The sequence below is a fragment of the Castanea sativa genome, chromosome 11 (assembly GCF_040712315.1).
Source record: "Castanea sativa cultivar Marrone di Chiusa Pesio chromosome 11, ASM4071231v1".
Lineage (NCBI taxonomy): Eukaryota > Viridiplantae > Streptophyta > Magnoliopsida > Fagales > Fagaceae > Castanea > Castanea sativa.
Window position 1 is genome coordinate 29850328 of NC_134023.1, and position 20760 is coordinate 29871087.

General features: G+C 35.5%; 1 protein-coding gene across 1 annotated transcript; it reads left to right on the top strand.

Annotated features, from left to right (window-relative positions):
* Positions 1-1348: 1348 nt before the first annotated feature.
* On the top strand, positions 1349-5073 carry LOC142614760 (putative WRKY transcription factor 53). The gene is made up of 3 exons (XM_075787386.1): positions 1349-2199; positions 2304-2432; positions 4004-5073. Exons 1-3 carry the CDS (start codon positions 1901-1903, stop codon positions 4608-4610), a joined length of 1035 nt encoding a protein of 344 aa, XP_075643501.1. The 5' UTR covers positions 1349-1900; the 3' UTR covers positions 4611-5073.
* The last annotated feature ends 15687 nt before the right edge of the window (positions 5074-20760 follow it).

Here is a 20760-nt window from a genome sequence, read left to right on the forward strand (position 1 = left end):
AAGCATTTGAGATTTGCCAAAAGAAGCGAGTGAGGCTTGGCAGATGCAATCAGGCGGTATTGTGGGATCCGAATAACTAGTGAAGACAAGATTCCAAGAAGTCTGTTAGTAGTTGGAGCTTGGAGGGTTCAAGTACATTGGGTAGATTAGACTTAGAGGGTCTTCTTGATATTCGTGTAATTCAACTTATTCACTAATGGATCGATTTCGACTTGGATGGTTGTAAAGAGGTTTTTCGCTGAGTTCTTCGGTTTCCTCTTCGATAACACATCGTCGTGTTATCTTGTGTTTGCATCTCTCTTCCATTTCTCTTTGTGCTTTATGTTTATTGTTTATTATACATGTTTATGCACTAGAGTAGTTCCGGTTTATTGTACTTCATTTACTCTTGTTCCATACTTAAATAAGTTAGAGTAAAAACAATTTAACCGTAATTTAAAATGGAGGATCTAAACAAGTAATAATGTTTCACACTATTTGAGCTTTCAGTTAGTTTTATCGTAATTTCCTAATAAAAAACAATCATTATAAATCAAACACGACAGATATAATGTCTTTCAACTTGATCTTTGATTGATTGGGATAATGTGACAACACAATTCATTTCTAAAGAACAAAATAATATTCTGAAAGGTATATAGAAAATGATATTATTACCGTATGCTCTTAAGGCATATACTAGTAAACTATTTGATAGTTTTTTTTTTAATTTTACATAAAACGTTTTTTAAAATAGGTGATTAATTATCTGAACCCATATAGAAACGCCAATCATTTTCCTCTAGAGAAATAATTAAGAACATGGATAAATAATAGACAAAGATACTTTATAGATTTGTTAAAAAAGAAGATACTTTATAGATTTGCAATAAAAATACAAAACATATCTATGAACTACGATGTATTTTCTCAAAAAAAAAAAAAAAAAAACTAAAACTATGATGTCTTCTTCATGTTTGGGAGTGCTATTCACATAGTGATCAATCAACATCACCGTAAGCAAGGGGTTAGACATGACTCGAGCGAACTACGTCAGGCGCATAAGCGGAAAAACTCTTATCTCAAATTCTCCATCCAAAATATTTCACAAGGAGTGTAAAATGTATGAATACATTGGACGCTCAGAGCAGATTAAGCAAAAAAAAAAAAAAAAAAAGTGATGAGACAGGAGAATCTTCAAGCCTTCTTCCGCGTTGTTCCTCAGTCCTTGTAGGAGAGAGAAAATGATATCATATGTAATGTGAGTGAGTTTTATTTGCAACCCTTTTTGTGGGTTTGAAGCAGTCAGCAAATAGACCTTTTCTCAATCTATACTATTATAATCCCCTTACAAGAAACTGGTCCTTTTGCGGAAAAACCTCCTTACTCGGTTTTCTTTGGTCAAACTTGTCTCTTTTCCTTCTCTTTTCTCTCCTTATATCATCCCCTTCCTCCCAAGTTCTTCACTAAAGAAAATATTTTCGCTTTCCTTGTAGTATACATTAGCTTTCAGTTCTCACCTCCTTCACAGCTCTTACCCTTTAACATCAATTCAAGATTTGGAGCTTCTAGTTACCATTACTACCACATTTCATAGCCCATCTTTTACTTAGCCATTAATCATTCCAACCCATTTGCTATCCCATCTCATTTCATCTATACAACAACACATTTGATAGCCTACTTGGGTGTCATGCAAGTTATTTTCATGTTTGCAGCTTCTGCTTCAACAATTTTCAGCCTCACCATATCCCATTTTGAACTTCCTTTTTGGACATCGTTATATAAATTTCATAGCCTTGAATGTTCCTCCTTCACGTGCTATAGACCATTGTACCTTGCTTGCCCTCCATCTCCGCAATCCCTACTGTTCTTAAGCTAAAGCTGTGTCAATTTTTTTTGAGCATTTTTCCTAATTGAAATGGCCATGGAATGGGAGCAAAAGACTCTGATCAGTGAACTGAATCAAGGGAAAGAGCTAGCAAAGCAGCTTATGAATCATCTTAACCCTTCTTCGTCGCATGAAACGCGTGAATGCTTAATTGAGAAGATACTTTCTTCTTATGAAAAAGCACTTTCAATGATAAATTGGGGTGCTTGTGTAGGAGAGCCCAAATCCACCATCAACAATCTTGAATCGCCTAGTTCTTTTGCCATTACTAGCCCAAGAAGTGAAGGCTATGAACAAGACTCTAAGCACAAAGATGTCTACAAGAAAAGGTGAAAATTAGACCTCAACCAACAATTATTAGTTCTACTTAAGTTAGCTTAGGTACGTTTGAATGTGAGGGTTTGCTAATCTTAAATGTATTTGTGTGGTACAGAAAGACATTGCCCCGATGGACAGAGCAAGTGAAGGTTTGCTCCGGGACAGGGCTAGAAGGCCCTCTTGATGATGGTTATAGCTGGAGAAAATATGGGCAGAAAGACATCCTCGGAGCTAATTTTCCTAGGTAAGAAAGTTTTTGCCTTGGTGCTCTCTAATCATTGATGTATGTATGAAGTAAAAACTGAAAAAAAGCCTAGATTTTCGTTATATTTTGTCTTGAAAAAATATATGCATAGTTGACATGTGATATACGTGATGTTGTGGAGTTGTCCAGTCGACCTTTAAGTTACAAACATCTATTGTCTTATCCAAAGTAGCTAGGAACGCCTATTGTTTGGAGCCACACAAGCCTTTGGCTCTTTAATCATTGTGATTAAAGAAAAAAAATGATCTAAAGTTGTTGTGCTTGAACTTATCCAAAGGCTTCCTGGAGGATACTTATATACACTGTCCTATTGGGTCATTAATATACGAGTTGGGTTCAAGTTACACTTGATGTAACTCTAAGTAATATTATACCACTCAATATTTTTTAATTAGATGCAAATATTGACAAATCCACCGTTAGATTACATTATTTTTGTATATTCTTTATGCTTGCAAAATTTCAAGGTGATCAAATATTAATAGCCATGTTATCAATCAATTGTTAAAATTCAAATTTTTGTAATTTAAAATAATGTATAAAAGATGAGTTTATGGATCAAATGGTAAAGAGCATCTGATTGATATGAAAATTGGCATGCATGTTAAGAACATATAGAACATGTAATTCAACGGTTGGATTTTCAAAATATTAATTCAATAACAAGTTATTGGGTGGTGTAACATTACTTAGAGTTACACCAGGTGTAACTTGAATCAACTCTCTCTATATATATATATATATATATATAACTGTTCTATTGCAGGCTCTGATCAAAGTACTGTCTTGGTTTTATTTCTGGCAGCTAGCGTAATGTGGGTGGTTTTCTTTTTTTTTTTTTTTTTAAGTCAAGAAGGGTAGAAAATATTTTACGGAGAGTTTAAAAAAAGCTGTTAAAAAATCAGGGCTCGTTTGACACATTAATTATAATACACTTCAATATATTTTAAACAACATTATATATATTTTTATATACTTTTTCACCTTCACGTATATCAAAAATATTCAAACAACATAACTCAAACTACTCTCTTAAACACCCACTTAATAATTTTTTTATTTTTTTATAATTTTTTTAAATAGAAAATATTGATAAAAATATGTTAGTATGCGTCGGGACACCCATTGGATTCTCTGTACATGTGAAAATACTAAAACCCATTAACAAGTGGATTGATGTTTCATTAAAAAAAAAATTACAGTTGATTGATGGACTAAATTTTCTGGCTGTAGCTAATTATATGTGGCCCGAAGCTTGCACAATCATTTGCAATTTTGAATACCCTTTTTAACAGTATTTAGAGATAATAAAACTGGTCTATTCAGCACAAGAAAGAAAAAAGAAAAAGAATAAATCTAAGTCCTAGTCCAAGATGTCCAGCTAGCTAGCGTCTCTGAAACATTTGGATTTTGGACCACAATAGTACAGTACAGTGTTTTGTTGTGCCATTACTCCCCTCCATTTTGTCAAAAACTTTACACATATTTATGACAATTTCAAAGAAATTTTCTTGTCACATTTTTGTAACCCATAGTTATTTCTATTGCAGGGGTTATTATAGATGCACTCATCGACATTCACAAGGCTGTTTAGCCACAAAGCAAGTTCAAAGATGTGATGAAGACCCCACTATTTTCGAAGTTACCTATCGAGGTCGTCACACTTGTAGCCAAGCATCTCATTTAAACGTGGCATCGGCATCAGTAAAAGAAAACAAAAGAAAGTTTCAACCCCAACAACAGTCACAGGAAATAGTGTTCAATTATGGAGGTGGGCTTAAAAGTGAGGACTTGGAAATTAGAGAGGATGACATATTTCCGTCCTTTTCTTTCCCTTCTACACCAATTGGATCAGAAAATGCTGATAATAATATTTTCTCGGAGTCCATAATGTTGGAGAACAATTTTATGGGGAGTTTTTCTCCAACATTTATATCACCAGCAACATCTGAATCCAACCTGTTTTCACTGTCTCCATGCCACATGAACAGTTACGGACTTGGCCACAATATGCAAACATCCGAATCTGATCTCACTGACATAATTTCTGCCCCGACTTCTGTCACCAATTCACCAATTGGGAACTTGGACTTTTCACTAGATAAGGTGGACATTGACCCAAATTTCCCTTTTGACAACCCGGAATTCTTCTCCTAAGTGTTACCTCATTAGCCACAATTAACACTCCCCACCCAAAAAAATAACAAAAACCAAACAAAGAGGTTCGCAAATTTGGTGGATTAGGCAATGCTTTTGCATCATATTCAGCGTCGAAAGAGAGATCACGAATGTTCATATGAGTGATGACCAAAGTTGTATTGAATGTCTCTATGGTGATAGTCATGAGAATTTTCACTTGCTTAGCTTTTTAAAGTATTGGAGAATGTGTAGGAGTAGCTCCTCATGTCAAATTTTTTTTTTTTTTTTTCCTTCAAAATCCTCTATACTTCGGTTGTAAACTCGTTAGTGATTGACCATAGCCCAAAAAAGGGAGGAAAAAAAAAAAAAAAAAAACCTCGTTAGTGATTGATTTCCCCCCTTCTTGGGTTCAAGCACTAAAAAATCTGTTTAAAGAAAGAACATTGATTTCTTGGGTAGTTTAAAATGTTATTTAAAGTGCCATTCATTGTGTTGATGTTTCTTATAAATTTTGCATCCGGGCTTGTATGGGGCAAGGATCATACTCTCTTCCCTACCCTGTTCCTGAACCCCACATGGGATAAAGTTTGTTCCCACACAACTGTCCCTCCCCCCCCCCCCCGTTTATTTTTTTCTTTAATTGCTAATCATTGCTTGAATTTAAATATGCTTATCATGTGACGTTTAATAAAATCATAACCTAAATCTAATGCATAGTCATATTATTAGATGCATGATTATGCTAATCTATGTTATCAAAAATAAACATTTTATGCAATTCAACCATGAAAATTATATACAACTGAGGTCTATACCATCATTCATGACCTCTTTCAACTTATATTATGGTGGATTTCCCCTACCAATATGAAGTTCCTTTATGTGTTTGCCTCTTTGGATCTATCCACAGATCTTTCACTTGATTGTTTGAGGTGGTTGTGTGTGTGTTTGGATAGGGACGGAACAAGGTGGGGCCAAGCTCCCCTTGGATCCAAAATTTTTAATTTTTTTTGGTTATGGTATATTTTATTTTTGTAGTTGGCTCCATTTCAAAACTTTATGCCCCTTCTCCCCAATCAGCCTAACTAATTTAACCCAAATAGCAACTATCTAATTTAAAAACAATAAAAAATCATGTGTTATTGGAGAAGTTAAAACTAATTTTTTTGCAACTATGGTAAACTGGTATAAATACCAGTTGATTGTAGCTAGTTGTTAAAAATAAAATAAAATATTTTATTACGATTATATCTCTTCCTTCAATTAAAAAACTCAAATTCTCTCTCTTCCTTTATTATTTTAGTGAGTTGTTTATATTATTTTAAATGAACTAATGAAGTGATAAAAAAAAAAATTGACATTTGGTGTATTATAAAGTGAGATGGTAAAATAGATAATGTAACTTTTTAAGGTGCTAAAAGCTAAAATTTTAACACTACCACTGTGAATGCTCTAACTTAAAAAAAAAAAAAAAAAAAATCCTAACAAGCCCAGTATTAAAAAAATTAACTTTTATTTATTTATTTTTGTCTTTGTTGGTAGATGATTGCATCTTAATGTATTTAGAGAAAACGATTTTGTTTATTTATAATTTTTTAATACTATATGGATGCCTATGTTAGGATGTGTGCCCTTAAATCCTATTATATGATGATATGTATGATATTGTGTTTGACTTAATATTATGATCAATAAAGTTGTTTTATTATTATCTAAAATAATGGTAACATGAATATTGGGACATTATCATATAGTCCATGAGATGTATAGTATGTGATTTATGTGATTTAGTCACAGAAGATACAAATCACAAGTTTTTTGTAAACTTAGAATTTATAGTTTATAGTTGGTGATGAAATTGGGCATTTCATCTGCGAAGACTATAATGTATCAACTAAGATGATTTGTCTTGATCATGGAAGTGGAGATTTCTAATTGATATGTTGATATGTTTTAAGAGTTAAGACATATTGAACTGGATCGCTGTGAGATTTATTATTCTCCTAACGACTGTCAAATGAATAATAAATCTCACGACTTCTATTTGCATGAACTCTTAATCCTGAGAGGATAATGGACCTAATCATGAAGTGTAGGTTGCTTTGATATATCAAGAGTAAGATCTAAAGTAATGGTCAAAACCTAAATATGTTGGGCAACCACATTTGGTGTTGATGGAACATATATTCTCAAGATGAAATTCATAATCTCTTAACGGAGATATAAAATATTCCCTTGAGATAAGTTTAATGGGTTTGGTTATTTAGAGTGTTAGGTCTAACCACTTTAGTAAGAAGTTACTAAAGTATATATTTATGAAATTGGATTTCATAAATATATGATGAATAATCTTAAAGGATTAAACTGGATACTCAAGGGTAAGATGTAGTAATTTACAAAGTGGCAGTCTATATTTATGATTTTGTATTACTACGAATATTTTATGAAGAGGTTGCATGTACAATAAAGTCTTGGAATATAATTTATTAATAAGGCCTAGAGTGAAATTATATTTATATAGTAGTATTAAATATAATTAATGGTAACTTTGGACTTGTCAAGAGTTGACGAAAAAGCCCAAGGCCCATTAGAGCTAGTGTCTTATTGGTCCCTTTTGGTCCCATTCCAAGTTACACACTAAAGCCCAATTAGAAAGGCCCAATAGGCTAGTTCAATTAGATAGTCAGTTAGTTATAAAGGGAGAAACATACGGAATTTTCATTAGTGATATAAGAAATGGTGTGTATGTGAGAGTGAGACACTTTCATTCTCCCTTTGAAAACTGATTGAGAGACCGCATATCTTGGGCGTAAAGTGGAATTGGAGTGAAGATTAAAAGTATTCCTGAGTACTTCAATCTTTGGTTTTGAATTTCACCACACCAAGGTACGCTATCTTGTTCTTAAATTTTGAAATTTACATAGTGCACGTTATTAATCATGAATGAAATAGATCCTTGTTTGTTGCTTCCGCTATGTGTTTTGTATGAGATACAAAACCAATTTTTCCAACAGCCTATATGTAGGTTTATTTTTTATTTTTTTTTATCCGGCAATTTTCCACATTAGCATTAATTAAATTAAAAAAATAATAATAATAATTAGCAGCCCAAATTTTTTTTCACAATCGTGAAAAGCAAACCTGATACCCACAATCCCAACTCTAAAAATCAATCCTAAACACCATCTTCTTCTCCTCTCTCTTCTTTAAAACCGATACTTCCCTAAAACCTTCTCTTCTTGCCACCCTTGGAAACCAAATTTAATCATAAATCTATATCTCCAATATTCCTCCCCAACGCAAACCCTATACCTAAGGCAGTCAATGTGCTAGGCCTATGCAGGAGTTTCCTAGGTCTCCCTTCTTAGCCTCTTTTCTCCATGGATGGATTCAGCCTCAAAGCTGATTAGGTAAAATAATTCTCCCTCTTTCATTCTCTTTCCTATTCGATTGATCTGCTTCTCAAGAAATTCTTTCTCTACGATTTTCTTTAAATCTTATTTTTTGAGTTTCAGTTTTAGATAATGATGATGATGCCAATTACTCAGTCCCGACGACAAGTGAATCCTAGTAGAGGTGTGGTTGCCTTTTCGGTTGTCACCGCTAGCATCACCAGGTCTATCTCTATCTCTCTATCTCTCTTTTTCTTCTTTTTCGGTTATCACCCTACAAGTTTTGCTTTAGCTTCAAGCTCTGCTTGATTTTGATATTTAGGTTTTTTTAGCAGATCTGATTTGGCTTTGCTTAGATTGACCAGTTTAGTTCTAGAGTTACATGAACCAAGTACATAGGCCAGTGGTGCTGATAATACTTATAGTCTCAATGACAATGTGGAGGAGATCTTTGTTGCACTAATCTATATTTTTATCACATGTTTGGCCTGTTTAGAGAGGCCAATGCAGTCATGCCATTGGAGTTCATGCTGTAGGTTTTGGCAAAAGCCATGGTATTTTTTTAATGGTTTTTTAGTTTCTATGTTTTTTAAAGGCCTAAGAATGGGCCTAGTGATTAATTTTTTTTAATTATTTGGATTAAATTTCAAAATTTAAATGGATTATTTGGGCTAAATTTATTTCATTAAAGGGTCACTCTAAATTTATTTTGTTTGACTGATAATCTATTTAAGTTTTGCCACTCCTGTAAGAGTCTTTCCTTCTCCATTTGTTTTATCTCTAATTTCTTTTTTTCTTTAAAAAAAAAAATTGAAGTATTTAAATTGTGGTTTCAGAATTTTTAGTGATATATATGGGTTGTGCATTGTAGATAGATTTTGTTTATGGGGTTCAATAAAAATCTTAGGCGTGATTGATTTGATGCTATATAGTTATTGGTTTTGTCTTGGAAAATCTTTATATTTTTGTCGTTAGTTCATTTGATTTTTGAAAATTTTAAGCATGCTTACCATCAAAGAGCCCCACATGGTTGATTTTATGCTAAATAGTTATTGGTTTTGTTTTAGAAAATCCTTAGATTTTTGTTGTTAGTTCATTTGATTTTTGAAAATTTTAAGGAGTGGATTATGAACAAAACTTTGTAGAGTTGTGTTACACAATAATAGATGGTTGCTGAGGAGCTTTTGTATACAGAGAACTAATTGTGTGTGAAGGTATACAGTCAATGGATAATTTTGATAGAGGAATTAGACATATTTTTGGACAGGTACAATACTTTGTCTTATTTTACACTTGGTAAAGGTACGATATAACACATATTGTTATTCTGAGCATGTTTGATGTCCTTAATTGTGTCTTCATCATCATTACAAAATAAACATTGAGCACTAAATACATGTTTTATCAAGCAGAATAAAGAAAAGACCTAATCAAATCACATTTTGATGATTGCATTTGTCATCCAATTATGCAAAAGAGAAGTAGTGATTCTGCATGTATATTTAAAGTTATAAGCTTAAGTATTATAGCTAAAATTATAATTTCCCACTTGAAAGCCCATGATAGTGCATTGGTTTTTGGGTTTTATTGAAAATTTAGGAGAGGCCTCATAATTGTATACCCACCCAAAAGTAAATCCTTGAGGATTCATATAGTCAAAGACCTCAATAAAAACTATAGCCAAATGCATATCATTTGGGCCAAGGGTGTGAGACCACTTGATAAACATGTTTGTGCATGATAATTTTAACATACATAAGGGCTCTTATGTTTAAGTTGGAGGTGATGCTTGCAATTGATACAAGTTTGAATTCTTCTAGAGGCCTTCATTTTTCTTCATTTAAATTAGTCAGCCTCCCTTTGCCTTTCTTTACGATTCTTGGTTGATATAGCTCTAGGATATTTAAATTACTACTACACAAATTTGAATAGTGGAAAACATTCATATTTTCAATTTTGAATAGGGATATTTTATGACAAAATTAAGTTTTAAAAAACTAACAAACATTTAATTTTGAACTTGAACTATTCTTAAAATTTGTTTTTACCAACGTCATGGCTTCAATTATTTTTGTTTCGACTTAAATTTTTATTCAGATAGATATTATTTTTCTTATTTGGCTAAAGGTTACCCCAAACCAATGCAATACAACTAGGAGCATTGTAATGTAATTCTTGATAAATTTATATGGTGTACACAATGCCTCAATCCATGTAAGACCTGATGATGTGGAGGTTATTAATGTTTGTGAGCTTGCCACTGAGTGGCACAAGACTTTCCACTATATGTGATTTAGTCAGTTATCATTGTTATGATATCTATCCCTAATGCTGTAGTGTTTGATATTTACATACAAGAGTTATTTGATAATTGATATTGAATATAACTAATATTGGATATGAGTTGCTTCTCTCTCTCTCTCTCTCTCTCTCTCCATTCAAATTGTACTCTTTTGATATTTTTTCCTTCAGCTCTTATTTTATGATTTTATTGTCATCATGCAAAATATGAGTATAATGTAATATTCTTAGTTATTCTATCATCTTGCAATAACTGATGTGCAGCAATTTAATGTTGTTAAACTATGCATGGGAAGAGAAAAGAGGCAAACCCCTTCACCCTCAAAGTGTTCAACAAAATGCCTGGTTCGAGGCATGACTTATAAAGATAGTTTTTGACCTTAACATAGTCCAAGTTTGTTTTGGATTTTTTTTATCAATGAATAACTAATGGACTAAGAAAGCTAAGTTATAATCTATAATCAATTCAATTTAGTAGATTCTTTTTTAATTCTCAAATATAAAATTGCTTGCTTATTTGTCTTCCTTGATTTTGTACTCAACCGTATGATAGGCCAAAAACGTATTGACTCCTTGTGATGAATTAACTAATTAATTAGCCAAGTGAATTAATTAGGTTCAATTGCATGCAATAAGTGTGGAAGCACAAACAAATCACCAAATAACTAAATATGCAGTGGAAATTAAATGACACGGTGATTTGTTTACAAATGGGGAAAATCTATCCAGCAAAAACCTCACTGGGTGATTTTAAGGTCACCACTCTAGAGAATCCACTATTATCAAAACAAGCGGTTATAAGTAAAGGAATCCCAGTACCTTATACCAACTTACAGTTAAATCCTTACCCCAATACCCAATTGGACTTGTTCTATAGTGACAATCTCTCCTTTTCAATGCACGACTCCCAGTACGTGACTAACTAAAAGATGCGCGGATCCCAGTACGCGACTTGATCACCAACTTGAGAAGAATGTTGGCTACAAAGTTCTTCTATTCTTCAACACATGAAGATCACGAAGTTGCTTGGTCACAAAACCTTATGGTATACAAATACAGCAGCTTCTTCATGAACTAGGGCAAACTAGGTTTCCAATCACACTTGAGGAATTATGCTCTTGTGCAATTGTGCTCTTGGCTGTGCAACTTGATACGGCCTTTAAAATAATCCTTATATATGTTTAGGATTGTGAGAAAAGAAAGCCCAAACACATACTCACGAATTGGATGAAAATCAGTCTAGAAAAACTCGACAGATACCTAGCTATCAAGCCTCGAGCTTAAACAACTAGTTTTAAACCTCGATAGATGCCAGCTGTCGAGCTTTAATGAACAACACTTTTTCACTTGTTTCTTGGATAGACTTGCATGGTTTTAACACTTGAACTTGAAACCTTGTTTCTTGAAGCATTAAACACATCCTAGATCTACCTAATTACAATTAAAGTGCATTTTGTCAAAGGATTAGCCAATACAAAAAAATGTTGACATATGTTCCTAACATCCAATCACGTATGTCTTAACAATATCCCCTTTTGGAAATCCGTGACAAAACCACAACAAAAAAATGAACATATGAGAGGAGTCATAAATCACTCAACTCATACTCACTTGTTGAGTACAATAAAATATATCCTAAAACAAACTCTTGAAAAACTTTGCAAGAAGAGAGTTCATGGCAAGTAGACTTTGACAACCTATATTTCTGAACCACTTAAACAAAACTCATCAAGGCATCTTTGTGTGAAACATGAATAAAATATTGCATGCAATTAATAAGAAACATGTGTATAAAGAGAGAAAAGAAACAACATATGGAGAGATAGGTGAAAGAACTACAATAACAACATCAAATGTATATATATCCAAAAAAAAATAATACAAGGTTTGCTATCACAAGATCTAAGGTACAAAAAGAATGTATCTACATCCCTAAAAAATATGAACACTCCCTCTAACAGAAACCTCCTATACTAACCCTACCCTTATGAGTATGACTACTCTCATCCCAAAACTAATCCCCCTTTTTGACATGAGTGACAAAGGGTAAAAGTGTCAAGTAGACATCTCGTCATCACCGGAAGAGCTAGCATCACCATCATCGTCCTGATCCTCAAAAGCCTCTAGAGTAGGAGGAGGAGAAGCAACGAAGCCACCCATGACAGCCTGTCGTCAAGCAATACGACCAACACGGGTGTTCACCTAACACAGCTCATCACTAAGAGCGTCAAGGTGAGCATCCATGCGCACAAGTTGTGCCATGATGTCCTCGAGTGTCACACCGCCTATAGAAGAAGAGGGAGTGGATGTCAATGGGCCTGTAGAAGCTGGAGGAACCGTCGATCTAGACCGCCTTGAACGTAGCTGTGTCTCACTCCGTTTAACGGTAGCGATGTCAATGGCACATATGACATGGAAATGGTCGGACATGGGAAAGGGAACAGAAAAGTGGCGTAGAATCCTCATGATGGCAGAAGGGAAGATGAGCTTATCACGAGTCATCGTATCTTTATAGACATCTATAAGGGAGAGAATGAAATGAGAGGGAAAGTCAATGGTAAGATGCTTTATGAGGGATAACAAAAATCGAGCACCGGGCTCTATAATAGAGTTATCGTGAGAAAGAGGATGCAATGGTCATAACCATGTTAATGTACCTAGGAACTTAGCAAAGGTCGAACAAGAAGTAAACTGATGCTCACCCCAATCTGAAGGTTGCTCACAAAAAGTAGAAATCAGCTCGTCTTTAGACACAATCTTAAGACGCTCACAACTAGGGTAGTCAGGATGCACTACCCTAGGGATAGAGCACCTCGGATACAATATCCAGTGTGACCACGATGCGCGTACCTCAAACACGAGTGGAAAACAGAGGTACTGAATAATCAAATCCATGCATGTTGGAGTAGAACTCCTGGATCAGCATGGATGGACAAGTGACTGGGACGTCACACAGTGACTCTCAGCCCCTACTGTGAATGACAATAGGTAGGTCAGTGTCAGAGAAATCTGACAAAATGACATGGCGTTCCGAATGAAAGGCTCGTCTAGAAAAGTTCTCTGAAAAGTCCTTGCGGGCTTTATCATCACGAAATCGAATATGAGAGGGGGTAGGATCAGAAGAGGTAGATGCCCCAGAATGAATAGGGTTTCGGGACGGAATAGACTTACGTTTAGGTGCCATGACGCAACTAACATAAACAAGAGAGAGGGGGAGGGAGAGAGACAATCAGAAAAGCACTAACAATATATAATATAGAAAAATATAGAAACTTGAAGGTACGTATGCATGAAAATGCATGAGCATGTGATATGCAGTAGTAAATACATCATGAGCTCATCCCAATCCAAACCTACCAGCACACAATCAGTTCCACAATGTAAAAACACATCTGAAAATGCATGAAACATCCTTACAACGCACATGTGATGCAATGCATGATGTGTTAAGATCAAATATACAAAACCATCCCAAAAATTTTGCAATAACTTCATCAATTTTGAAAAACCCCAAAATTTTCATAAATTCCCAAAAAGTTAGGTCAAATGCATGAAAAAATAAAAGAAGGATTATGACCTTTACCAAGTGAATAAAAACTTGATCTAGGCAAAAAAATCCTTGAAGATGAAGTTTGGAGAGAGAAAGAGAGGTTTTGAGAGGTGAAGAGACAACAGGAATCGAGAGAGATTGAGAGAAATGAAGTCTGAATCACGCTGACCCTATATATAGAAGCTTAGTAATTCTCGATAGATTGAGAGGCATCGAGCTTTAAAAGGGTCTACAGATGCAGCTATCGAGCAGGTGTCCAGAGGTATCCACAGCAAAAGAAGCTCGATGGATCGAGGAGCTATCAAGGAGACAGAAACTTTCTCGATGGATCGAGGAGCTATCGAGATTGTGATAAAAAGAAGCTGAAGAGCTCGATAGATAAGCCAGGTGTCGAGAGGTGTTGAGGAGTTGTCAAGATTGCTTAAAAACAGTTTTTCAAGAAGAGAAAAACACAAATATAAATGCAATCAAATATGCAACTCAACCAAAGATCCAACCAACATTTTAAACTCTCAAAAACATCTGTCAACAAGAAAAATGTCATGCATTTAGATCCAAAACACACACACACATGCGCGCGCACACACACACACACACACTAAACAAGTCTAACCAATTTTATATTTCAAAAAAAAGTTAAGACAGTTTAGTGAGCATACATTTGCACATGTAAACCTTTTGATGGGCAAATCACATTGTACTTGCACATGTATCAAAAGTAGCAAAGAATATTGCGTGTTGTGTGTGAAAACATTGCAAGATTATATAAGTGTCTCTATGTTATGACGATTTGGGATATAAGTGAATCAATTTAACTCACACACGATCATAATTGTTTGATGGGGACTATCACCTTCGAGGTACATCCTATAACTCCTACCTTTCCTAGAATACACGCTTGCAATCATATATAAAGCATTTTGATTTTTGCTTTTATTTTTCTTTGCATATTTTTCTTTTATTAAGCATGTCATGCATAGACATAAAAGATAGAGAAAATAAATACCCAATTATGTTAAACTTTTTGATATTGCACTTTTGCTATGCCGAAGCATATATATGGCATTTCATGATTAGCGGACAACAGTGGTGAGATGGTTATTTATGCCTTTTTTCTTAGGATTTTCTAGTATTTTTTGTCAAAAAGAGTGATACGAGTGTTAAGTACAAGAGATCACTTAACGTTGCTCATCACAAATAAAGAGCCACAAAACTCACTTGCTTAGTTGTGCATAGAGATGCTCATCTAAGCTACAAAAGATACAAAATTTAGAAAACTTTGTTTCATTAGCCATTTAAGGTACACAAGTACCAATGTACACAAACACACACTGTTTTTGTATTTTTCTGATTTTTCATTTTTTTTTTATAATTTTTATGAATGAAACAAAATAAAAACAAAACTGAAAAACAACCAAACAAAAACAAGCCAAATAACGCAATGCATAAAACTAGATTGTCTCAAAAAGAAACACACAAGTAATGCAAACATAACAAAAAGAGGGAGAGAGAGAAAAAGTGATTGAATCACTTGGAGCCATTTTCCTTCCACACCTTAGAAGAACCTTTCCTTTGAGCAAACCCTTGAACCGGTGGTGAGGGGGAAGAATTGAACCCGTTCAAGTTCGAAAGGAAGATGAGGGCTTTGAGGAGATCTCCAAGAGGTGCTAAAGTGGATGGAAACTGACTCAGGTTTCCTACCGAGACCATGTTGTTGCTCTGTTGAGTGGCTAACCACTTATAGCAATTTGTCGAGTATGTCCAGCTGTGCCACAATGATGACAGAGATGCTACTTCTTCTCTTTGGACTTATGAGCATTGCTCTTCTTAGCCCTAAGATTTTTGGTTTCTTTCTTAAAAAGCTTAGGAGGTGCTCCTAAGATAGATTTATCCTTGTCTATGTTCTCACTAGCTATCACATTTTTAGCATCATTATTATCAGAATCAACATTGTTAGCAGGAGAAACAAAAACATTAGTACTAGAAGAAGCAATATTAGGAGAAGAAAAATCATACCCTAAATCGGTTCGATCGGAGGCAGATTTTTGCACGCAAAGCATCTCATCAAGCTTCGCACTTGAGGTCCTCTCCAATTGAGCTCTCACTTGGAACAGTTCCGCCTTAAGCTTCTTGGTCTTCTCAGTCAAGAAATTGTTCTTAAACCTCAGTGCTCCAATAGTCTGATTTGTTTCATCAAACTTTGTGGAGAGTTGTTCTTGTTCAAGCTCCACATCACTGAGCTTCTTGGTGGCCAAACTATATAGGTTCTCATGTTTCTCCAAGACCTTGTATAACTTTGCATAGGCTGTGTGGATGTCATCTTTCCCATCCATCTTCTCAAATTTTGACTCCACCAAATCTTATTCTTTATCCATATCTTCTACAATCCCTTCAGTAGGATTGACACTAGCGGTGAAGGCATTCAGGATTCTATCACCCTTATTTTCGGAATCATCCTCAGGTTCGGTGCCGCTCAAGGTAGTAGCAAGTGCCTTGCTTTTCCCAATAGACTTGAGATAAGTGGGGCACTCTTGTTTCATGTGACCGAATCCTTGACACCCGAAACACTTGGGTCTTGAGGGAATAGTGTATTGACCACCATCCTTAACATCCTTCTTCCCTTTGTGTTGGCTCTTAGATTGAGAAGAACTTGATTGCCTACGGTCCTTGTCGAAGCCTTTTGCATTGGTATTCTTCATGAACTTCTAGAACTGTCGGGTGACGTAGGACTTCATTTTAGAATTTTCATCATCGGAAGACTCATTTGTGTCACTGCTTTTGGCCTTCAGTGCCATGCTTTTGCTCTTGCTTGACTTCCCAAGCCTAGTCAAACCCAACTCATAGGTTTGCAAATTTCCAACAAGTTCTATCAAAGGAATTTTATCAATATCATTTGATTCCTCAATAGCCGTGATCTTGGCATGAAATCTCTTAGGCAGAGATCTGAGCACTTTTCTCACAATCTTGGGTTCTAGAATGGTTTCCCCAAGATTAAATGCTGAGTTCACTATGTCCTTGAGCCTGGTATAGAACTCATCAAATGACTCATCCTTCTCCATCTTGATTTCTTCGAAGCTAGTAGTGACCCTCTGAAACTTCGAATCCTTGACAACCTTGGTTCCTTCATAGGTTGTCCGAAGAATGGTCCACACCTCCTTTGCAGTTTTAGTGGAGGAGATCTTCTTAAACTCCTCATTTATGACTGCACTGAATAAGGCATTCAATGCTCTGCTATTGAAGTTGGTCGCCTTGATCTTAGCATCATCCCAATCGGCTGGTGCTTCCTTCGGCTTGGTCTAGCCTATCTCCATAGCTTGTCACACCTTCTCATCTAAGGACTGCAAGAAATCTCTCATGCATACTTTCCAGTATGCATAGTTAGTTCCATTAAATAAAGGAGGTACAATAAGTGATTGTCCTCTATTCATGAAAAACAGGGGTCAATGGATCTCACAGTAAAAATTATACCCTAATCAGAGTGTGCTTGCTCTGATACCATTTGATAGGTCAAAAACGTATTGACCATTTGTGATGAATTAACCAATTAATTAGCCAAGTGAATTAATTAGATTCAATTACATACAATAAGCATAGCAGCACAAACAAATCACCAAATAACTAAATATGCAGTGAAAATTAAATGACATGGTGATTTGTTTACAAATGGGGAAAACCTACACGGGAAAAACTCCATCGGGTGATTTTAAGGTCACCACTTCCGAGAATCCACTATTATGAAAACTAGCGGTTACAAGTAAAGGAAACCTAGTACCTTATACCAACCTACAGTTGAACCCTTATCCTAATACCCAATTGGACTTGTTCTGTAGTGACAATCTCTCATTTTCAATGCACGGCTCCTAGTACGTGTGATGAGAATCAGCAAGCATTCAAGAATCCATTGCATGTTCCAGTTGGGCCTATTACAAGAGCAAGATCCAAGAAGATCAAAGAAGCAGTTAATGGGCTGACTCAAGATATTTGGGCTGATTCTAACGCAAGACATTCCAAGCTTGGGCTAAAGGAAGCTGAAAACGTAATAAATTTAATTCAAGTTATTTAGGGCTGATCTGGCTTAATTGTGAGTGATTTATGGCATGAATTAATGGCTGATTGACTTTCCAGCTCTATATCAATTAAGGCAGATTTTTTCCTATTTTGGATCTGCTAATTTTAGACCAAATCAACTTTTATTTAGGGTTTTATTATTTAGTACGTTTTTTAGGTATTTTCCTTGTTTTTAGGTGTATTTAATGCTTTTTAGGTGTATTTAATGCTTTTTAGGTCAAATTTGATTCATGATATGGTAAGGTATCAATTAGGAGTTATTTTATAATATATTTTCTTGTCTGTCAAGTTTTATGGAGCCCTTAAATAGGGCCTGAAGTCTGTAAACGTTTTTCATGATATTATAAAATAAAAATCAGAAAATGTGAAGCTTTGCTCTCTTTTGGTTCTTCAAGAACTGTGAACTTATCAAGGATTCTTCCTTGTAGCGTTCAAAGTTTATACCTTTGGTTCATGATTCTTTATAATCATTGGGTCAAGGTCAACTTATACCTTTGGTTCGCGTTTCGATTATAAACGTTGGGTCAGGGTTTCTATCATAAATCTGAATTTTAGCTTTCCTGGGTAAATATTCCAATATTTTTGTTGGGTCTCAAAGCGTGTCGATTGAGGTTCGCATCATTTGGTATCAGAGCACAGGTTCTAAAATCAGTTTTCTATCCGTTTATTTTTTTTGTTTCATGTTATCATCCTATCCTATTCCTTTTGTATTCTTCACTCATCGTTCTTATTTTTTTTGTTTTTGTTGAAGTGCACTAGGTTAAAATCATGCACCCAGCTCTTTAAAAAAAAAAAAAAGATATCAGAACAGAATTAGAAAAAAAGAAAAAAAAAATTGTTTGTAGTTTCAATTCTCTCAGACCAGAATATCATTTTCTTTTGTCCTCTTCCTTTGATTTAGTGTTTCTGTCATATTTTCTTGTCGTTGGTATTTGTTTTTACACTACAAGTTGAATTTCTTGATCAAGTTTATTAGTTTAATGAAGAACTGAAAAGGCGAAGTTACGAGTGGAAAAAGGCAAGAGATTGTGAGACTACTATCGGGAAAAAGCCAATTTAAGAGTGAAACACGAGTGGGAGTGACATAATTTGAGTGCAAACATGTGAGGGAGTGTTGTGAGGAATTATTTCTAACAATTCTTTGCTGTTTCAAAAGTATGTCTTTCAGGTGTGAAACATCAAATAGGGAAGGAGGGGAGGAGTCGTCCATCATTTTGCAGGCGATGCAACAACAATTTGAACGCATGAATGTGGTGTTTAATGAGATTCGGGACCGGATGGATAGGCAAGACACTGTTATTGCTACTTTGCGTGAGAAGCGTCCCCAAAGAGGCCCTAATGCTAGAAGGCAAGAAAGGCATTCTCGCATGAATGATTCCGATGACTACCACGAGCATGAGTTTGAAGATGAAAAAGATCAAGCTTCATTGAACAATGAGGGCAGGTTTGTGCCAAGGGGAGAAAGACGTGGCAGAGGTTTCCGAAGAGATCCAAGATGGCAAGATAGGACTGACAGGAACCTAGGAAACATAAAAATGAAGATACCAACATTCCAAGGGAAAAATGATCCAGAAGCATACTTGGAGTGGGAGAAGAAGGTGGAGTTAATCCTTGAGTGCCACAACTACTCCGAGAAGAAAATGGTAAAACTCGCTGTCATTGAGTTTACTGACTATGCTATTATATGGTGGGATCAACTTGTGATAAACATAAGGAGAAACCATGAGAGACCTATTGAGAGCTGGAAGGAAATGAAGGCCATCATGAGGAGGCGGTTTGTTCCTAGTCATTACTATAGGGACTTGTATAAAAAATTACAGAGTCTTACTCAAGGCTATAGGAGCGTGGTTGACTACCACAAGGAGATGGAAATTGCCATGATTCGGGCAAATGTAGAGGAGGATAGAGAAGCTACCATGGCAAGGTTTCTGAATGGGTTGAATCGAGACATTGCCAACATGGTAGAGTTGCAGCACTACGTGGAGTTGGAGGACATGGTCCACATGGCAATAAAGTTGGAACGACAGCTTAAAAGGAAAGGAACTCCATCATTTCAAAATCCGTTCTCCTCTACTTCATGGAGGTCAAATGGGAGGAAAGACGAAGGGGCTGTTTTCAAGTCCAAAGCCGAACCACCAAAAAGGAGAGATGAAGCTCCCAGTGTCAACAAAGGTAAAATTGAATCCCAGACTCGTAATCGTGATATTAAGTGTTTTCGTTGCTTAGGAGTAGGTCATATTGCTTCACAATGCCCAAATAAGAGGACCATGATTGCACGTATTGATGGAAAGGTGGAAACTGAAAGCGAGAAAGATGATGACCAGATTTCATCACTTGAAGATGCTTGTGATGAGGAAGTAGAGTATCTAGTGGAGGGCGAGTCACTTGTGGCTAGGCGTGCTTTAAGTGCCCAAGTCAAAGAGGATGACATGGAACAACAAAGGGAGAACATTTTTCACACTAGATGCCACGTCAACAACAAGGTATGTTGTATGATTATAGATGGGGGGAGCTATACTAATGTGGCTAGCACTACTTTATTTGAAAATTTGAATTTACCTACCTTGAAACACCCTAGACCATATAAGTTGCAGTGGTTGAATGATTGTGGAGAGGTTAAGGTAAATAAGCAAGTACTGGTTTCTTTTTCAATTGGGAGGTACAAGGATGAAGTACTTTGTGATGTTGTTCAAATGCAAGCAGGTCATATTTTATTGGGCAGGCCATGGCAGTTTAACAGGAAGGTCAATCATGATGGGTTCAAGAATAGGTATTCTTTTGTTAAATATAACAAAACCATTACTCTTGTACCGTTGACTCCAAGACAAGTGTATGAAGATCAAGTGAAACTGAAAAG

Bases quoted from the DNA above. Each gene is read 5' to 3' on its own strand.
- LOC142614760 (XM_075787386.1), top strand. From the start codon at position 1,901: ATGGCCATGGAATGGGAGCAAAAGACTCTGATCAGTGAACTGAATCAA. The intron at 2,200-2,303 runs GTGAAAATTAGA...TGTGTGGTACAG, and splicing joins AAAGATGTCTACAAGAAAAG to AAAGACATTGCCCCGATGGA. The intron at 2,433-4,003 runs GTAAGAAAGTTT...TTTCTATTGCAG, and splicing joins CTCGGAGCTAATTTTCCTAG to GGGTTATTATAGATGCACTC.